Source organism: Grus americana, chromosome 2 (genome assembly GCF_028858705.1).
Source record: "Grus americana isolate bGruAme1 chromosome 2, bGruAme1.mat, whole genome shotgun sequence".
Taxonomy (NCBI): Eukaryota; Metazoa; Chordata; class Aves; order Gruiformes; family Gruidae; genus Grus; species Grus americana.
The window spans coordinates 96,097,988-96,105,129 of NC_072853.1; the positions used below are offsets into that span (position 1 = coordinate 96,097,988).

Genomic DNA, 7,142 nt, shown 5'->3' on the forward strand with positions numbered 1-7,142 from the left:
TCATATTTCTGGTCCCATCCTTTATGCAAATCATTTTGTCCAACACAAATACCCAGTGCCACAAGCTCCCATTTCCTTCACACATGGCACAAATGTGAGTTTCCAGCAGATGCCTGTTTTTTCATCTGCGTTTACTGTCTCTCCAGTGGGTACCTACCACCTCTTTGGAATTAAATTAGACCCTGTTCAAAAAGCTTCAGTCTGCAGTTCTCTAAACAGACTGAATTTGATGCACTTGCTGATATTTTTATCAAGTTGATATCCCACACTGCTCCTTCACAAAGCCCTGGGTCAAGGTCTTCACCCAGTTATACTCTTGAGCAAGAAAGGGCTTATTCTGCCCTGCCACAGCTGAAATGGCTTCAGCAGTAACCGTTCCTTAGCAAAAGCTTCTCTCTGCTTTGGCTTTTGATAAGGAGCAGGACTGCTCTATTTTACAGTGAGATTTTCCCTGTAGGACGCACGCAGCACCGTGTTAGGTACATCTAACCTAGCTCTGCAGCTAGGAGGTGGCACAGCGGAGCGCCACGTAGAGACACTAATTTGCTCCCAGAAGCAGTATAGCCATGTTAATGCCATGCTGTACCTGGACTAATTAGAAGAATAGTTTCTCAATAGTCTTCAATTGAAAGAGCTTTCTTTCCCTCTTTTTTTTTCCTTCCCTCCCCCTCCCCCCCCCCCCATGTTGTTAATCTCTGTGGGCAAATTTATTGGAGCATGATATGAGATGTTAACAGCGCCTGTTGCAGATAAAATGGTAGAATTAATTAGAGCTTTTGATTTTAGGAGATAATGTAGTTTCAAAAAAAAAAAAAGATTTGTGTATTGGGGATGACAGGGGTAAAAGATGAACACTTCTTGTCATCTGGAGACAATTTTAAATGGAATCATCAACATTTAGGGTCAAGACTGCCTCAAGCCTTTGTACAAGTGCAGGAGAACACAATTAGCCTTTCATCTTCCATGCAAAAGCCACAGAACACCACAATCTTCGAAGGTGTCTGTGTGACCACCAGGTGCAAGGCAGACCACGTAGTGGGAGGATGCTCAAAAAGCTCCGTGCCAGGATTCTGCAGCTTGCATGCATGGTTGGTACCCCAGAAAAATCACAGTCTAATTTGTTCTGACGTATATTCCCTCCGTATGGTTGGGCTGAAAATTTCACCTATCTTGTAGAAATGTGAACAGTGCCGTATCATGGGGCTGCTCTCAGGATTAGCTGGACCAAATCTGTATAGCGCTGCAGTAAATGCTGAAGAGTACAAACTGGAATAAGCCACTTGCACATTTTCTGGTCACAGCAGCTGAGGACAAAACGTATTGAATGCTAAAATAGCTTAACATTTGCTTTACAGGCCTATGATAAAATGCTAAGTACAGTGGTCCTGGGTTAAGGGATTGCCTATGACATACATCATCCATCTGAGGTTGAGCAACTGCCCTCATATTCTGCCGTCAGCCAAAGATGGCATATTCCTGGAGGTTTGGTGCTTCTGTCATGACAGTTTGCTAGAAGCCCTTTGCTGGACAAAGACTTTACCAAGCTGGCCAGAACATTAGGGTGCTCTACAAAGTGTTTTGGGTTTAAAGTCCTCTGGAGAAAAAAAAAAAAAGCAACCACAAAACAACTTCAAATAATATTGGCTCACCTTGAGATCAGGCACCTGGCAATTGAGAAACAGGTGGACATAGACTCCTGTCACTCTGGGTTTGGTTAATCTAACCTCAAATGTATTTCCCAGGAAAACCCATCTATTAGACCTCCCATTGGGATGGCCAACATGAAGCTTTCTGGCCAATTCAATATTTGCTGAGGGGAAGAAATGTAGAAGAGTTGGTCTGGTTTAGTCACAAGGAAACTCTGAGTGCTTTCAGAAACAAATAAATCACACAGTTTGGCAAAGACAAGGCTACTGCTAGACAGCCTTAATTTCACAAGGAATATGTGAACGAAATGAAGGTGATAGGAGCAATCACCAAAGAGTCAACATAGAAACAAGAAGAGAAAATAGGGTAGAAGCCATTCCAACCAATTAGCTGGCTGAAAATCAGGAGATTAATCTGAGTAAATAGTCAGTCAGTTCCCCTGGGTCACTATAACATTTCACAGCAGTACCAGCTCTTCACCATATAAAAGCAATGATGGAAAGCATACAGCAGAAAGAGTCACTCTATGGCCTATTCCTGAACAGCGGTCTACTGATGATGATGATAAAATTTGGAATTTTGTCCATCATGGGAAATACGACAGAATGAGGCACAGAATAGCATAACAAAGAGAGCAACGGACTATGGATCAGAGGTTTTATTTCTATTTCCACGACAGGCCTGCAGGGTGACTGCAGATAAGGCCTCATGCTCTGCCTCAGTTTCCCCACAAGCAAAGCATGCGGGAGCCTCACACTTTGAGTCACAAGAATAGTCCCCACCAATCTGGTTTGAAAATTTAAGAAGCCTCTGGAAAAAAAATACTGGAAATATTTAATCAATTTCTTGAAAACAAGAATCAGTTCACAAACTCTCCTTTTCAGATGTTCTGTTATCAGAGAAAAGGGAATGGAAAAGTCAATATAGCACAAACATACCTGTGAATTAAGCTGTTTGGAGGCAGATGCAGGCAAGTTGCAATATCATGGACCTCTGCACTGGCTATTTAATCTCTAAGTGAGGTGTGTTCTGCCGAGCAGACATAGCCAAATTCCAGGAACAGGTTTTAAGGCTGTCTTGAACACGCAGCCAACTGTTCATGCTCCTTCCTGATATCCTTTAGCATGGAGGTGTGTGAGAAGGCACCTCAAAAGTAGGTGGAGGCTTTTCTAGAGAACACTTCCCTCCAGGAATTGCTGACAGAGGAACAGGCTGTGACACTGTTGCAAGATGGAGGAAATGATAGCAACCCCTGTAGGTATTATTCGCTGCCATTAACGACACAGGCGATGGGTGGAAAGATAATGGCAAGGCAATGCCATCTCCATGCCCTGCCTTCAAATGCATAGCCTGAAAAGCCAGCCTGATGTTTATATAGTGTTTTCAACCTATAATCTGCTAAATGCTGTGATTAAATAGTTGTGCTTAAGGTTATAACTTGTTTTAAATTGTACAGTGTAACACTGAGCATTAGAATTGACAAATGCCATTCCCCGTTGAGCAAGTAACTGAACCTAAGCCTGGGGGCTGAGACCTGAAAGAGCACCCAATAGTTGTGGAGGGGAGGAACCCCCAAAAGCAGGAGTATTGTATTGGCATCTGGGGAAGAAAAAGGGGAGAAAAGTGAAAGGGAGCAGTGGAAGGGCCTAAAACATGTTTATTTTACACAGGCTGTGCTGTTGTGCTTGGCAGGTATTTCCCTTAAGGTAAAGAAGCCTGGCATGAAGTGGCGAAAGGACTGTCATTTTACTGGCATAGCAAAGTTTGGGGCAACAAGCTGTGCCAGTGTGTGCAGGCACCCCCTCCTAGGGAAATAGCTCCCAGTGTGGGGTGCAAGTCTTGCCTCTTGGGGGGGGGGGGGGGGGGGGGAAGAAGAAGAGAGAGTTCTGTGCTAAAAATTGCTCTTGTGAACTGCACAGTGGCAGGAGAGGAAGTGGTAGAAGAGTTTCCCCTACACTAGAGGATGGTGGTAGTTTTCAACACCACGTACGTTCTTGCTATGAGCCGAAATGACAGCAGCTGTGCAAAGCTGCTATGAACGTGCAGCAAAGCAAAGAAAGGATTGAGGAACCAATGCCTTGGGCTCTGGCGGGCCCAAACCACAACAGATTGCCACATGAAGGGGTAAGCTACCTGTAGAACAAGAGACTTCACTGAGGACTGTGAAATACAACCATTTATACATTAATACATTCATGTGATACTTCATTTGCCTATGCAGTTGCCTTTCCCTTTCCCTCTTTAATGAAGTATTGTTACACTTGGGAATGGGGAAAATTAGCTCATGAGGTACCAGAAGGTTTAGTTCAATTTTTTCCCAGGTTTCAAGGAGAGGCTTGAAGCTGTTGTTTTATTAGCAGCCCTTGATAATTTGAACTGACCCCAGTGACTGTCAAACAAGTCCTGCCATAAGTTAGGCTAAGAATAATTTAATGCAAGGTTGGACCAGATGATCTCGAGATGTCTCTTCCAATCTAGACTTTATGATGGTATAAATGGATGATTTCTTGTTTTTTTTTTTTTTAAATAGCTGTGTGACTTAGAGACAGAGCTACATGAATAACCGATCTTTTGGTTAACTGGATGAGCAGAAGGTCGAGGCGGGAGACACAGTGTTGGGAAACAAAATTTTCCAACTCTCAGCAAGCTTTCCTCTCCCATTACAAAAACACTTAGCAGTGTATCAAGGCATTGCATTCCAGGCAAAATGTAACAATTTCTAGTCCTCTCACAAAGACTATATTCAGTTAAGGGGTTTTGAACAAAATGCTACTTAGGATGAAAAATCAAACTGTTTAAAAACACATCTCAGGCTTTTAAAAAAATGTGTTGTTTTCTTGAGGGAACTATTCATGAATTTCTGAAGAGGCGACTGAAAGCATGGATAGTCTCCAGCGAGCCCAACTTAATTTTTTGCCAGATAGACTATTTCATTAAAAACCAATCAATCCCTTTGTCTGCTTAATCACTGTTCTGACAGGCTGTAAAGGAAAGACGAAGAATTCCTGCTTTGTGCAGTGCTGCACAGAGTCACATGAAGGCTAAATGGAAAGCCAAACCTAATTTTGCAAGGGGCCATTAGGAGCCGTGGGCTCTCCAGTCCTACAAGGATAAAAATCTTAACGCAACAAGGTCCTGAGTTTTAAAAGCAAATGCCTGAAGTTCTGCTCACCAGCCCGTACTTACCCATTTAAATACCTGGGTTGGCACACAAGGGTACTCAGCGATCATGGCTTGCGAGTTAATGGGAAATGCTGGGTGCTCAGGACTTTTCAAAGTCGTATCGGTTCCTTTGGTACCTTGGGAGGTCTCGGACCATAGATACACGTTTACATATTCATGGATGCACACAGTCCGCTTGAAGTTAATGACACCACACAGTCCAATAAGGTAATTTTTTTTTTTTAATGGATATTTAGGAATGACTTTGAGTCTGACTTCAGGCATTTTTGCTTTTAGGGTAAATCTTGGCCCAAGATTTTCCTCACATAGCTCACAAGATGCCTTTAAATTCTTTTCCTCACCATCTTCCTTCACTGGATTACTAAGTGAAAATAACCATTTGTCGTAACATCCAGCAGTAATTCAAAATTGAGTAATTAAACAATAGGTTAAAAGATATCAAACCTCTGCAAAAGGAAAACTGACATCAGTAAAGATCCTTATACTCTGTTTGAATGAACCTAAATAATAAACAGAGATTGCTTCCTGAGGCACTATCTCTTTTGGGTGCTGCATCAAATCTGAGCTTAAAAGCCAGGATCGCTCCTCCTGGACAAGCTAAGCGAACAGGACTTTCTGCTCCAAGTATCTGAGCATCACTGGCTGAAAAAAAAAAAAAGACAAAGCAGAGGCAAAATACTGATTGACTGAGGGCATATGGGAGACCTAAGGACAACAATCAATCACAGATCTGTAAGCTGTTTAAAACTACTCAATGCTCGGGAACCAGTGAGGAAGCAGCATCTGTGTGCTCTGACCGGCTGTGGTGCCTCCAGACCCCAACCCAACCCCAATTACCGGGCAGCGCTGCCACGAGAGCCTGCTGCCTGCGCCTCCCCCGCAGCGCCGGCGGGGAGCACTGCCCAACCCGCACCCCCCCGTTACGGGGAGTTACTTGAGCATGGAGACAGAGCCTGGGCTTCTAAATATTTAGACAGCTGACGTTTTCAGCAGTATTTTGGGTTTCCCCATCCAGGGTTTGCAGGGGTACCTGTTTGGACACGTCGCGACAGGAGCGCCCGGCGCAGGCCACGTATCACGCAGGTTGGATGGGGAACACAACTGCTGTCGCCGCGTTTGAGGCTAATCAGGTTTGATGTCTCACCTCTTGGTTCAGCATGGGCTTGCAGCCCGAGTTTTTGTTGGTGAGCTGCAAGGGTGCTATCTGGCTTGTCATGTCTAATAACTTTCTCTTCTGAAGGCTGATATGCTGAAAGATCTGTGCTGCTGATGTTAAAAGCTGGATTTTCAATGCCTTCTGTTGCTGCTCTCTCTTCTTTTACTACAGAAAACAAGGAGGTCAGAAGAGCACATTATAGCAAAGTGTATTTCAATGACAAGCAGAAAATTCCTTCTAGTAATTCCTTTGCTGAAAGACTCAAGTGTATCGTCCTCAAATGTCGCCAAAACAGAATTAGGTTAAAATTAACTCTAAAAAAAAAAAAAAAAAAAGAATAAATGATTAAAATAATTACAAATTGCACCCTGACAAGCAAGAGCAAAATTTCGCCCACAGCCATTTGTCTGTAATTAGTTAATTAATCCTTACACAAATTATGAGCAATAACTCATCAAGCAAGGCTCACCCATCAGAAATTCAGCCGACTTGGATTTCTTCTGCTTAGTTTGCTTCAGAGCCTTCTGCTGGAACTTCTGGAGGGAAATTGTTAAATGAATAAATTAGCTAAAGAACGAAGATCATCCTTTATGATCCACAACTAACACAGTATTTTAAATATGGGATGGCATTGAAATGTCATTTAATTTACATCTCTGCTAAAGGGGTCAAACACTAATTGAACAACAGAAGTGGAAGAATTAAATAAAATACGAGAAGAAAAGTTAAAACAAATGCCAAATGAAGGTCACATTAAAATACTTTGTTTTTTTCCAATTTTAATTACTGCAAAGAAAGCTCAACAAATGAAGAACATTATAAGACTTGTCTTTACAGTATGCATTCAGCAGCAATTGCTTTATTTCATTTGCAGAACTGCAGCGCTTCATTTAGAAAAGTTTAGTTATGCAGCATATTTATAGACAGACTTCCCTGACATCCCCTGTTCTCTTATTTACTAGGCCCACTTACATAACCAGTGGATTGGTTCATCACAGAGCAGCTAAAAATGAATGAGCTCTACCCTTTCGTACGAGGCAATAAAATAAAAATAGCCTCAAAACAATTTAGGAGATGTCACAAAAGAGAGATCGCGGTCCAGGGGAGAGGGGAAGCAGGACTCATTACAACAATGAAAAGTTCATTTGATATGAGA

At 42.6% G+C, this 7,142-nt stretch overlaps 1 protein-coding gene across 1 annotated transcript in view; it reads right to left on the bottom strand.

The window, feature by feature from the left end:
* The window catches only part of LOC129202383 (uncharacterized), a 140,310-nt gene that overhangs the window by 110,035 nt on the left and 23,133 nt on the right, over positions 1–7,142 (bottom strand). The window contains exons 3-4 of the mRNA XM_054815042.1: positions 6,456–6,522; positions 5,975–6,151 (exon numbers count right to left, since the gene is read on the bottom strand). Coding sequence (XP_054671017.1) covers positions 5,975–6,151; positions 6,456–6,522 — 244 coding nt within the window. The remainder of the gene's footprint in view (positions 1–5,974; positions 6,152–6,455; positions 6,523–7,142) is intronic.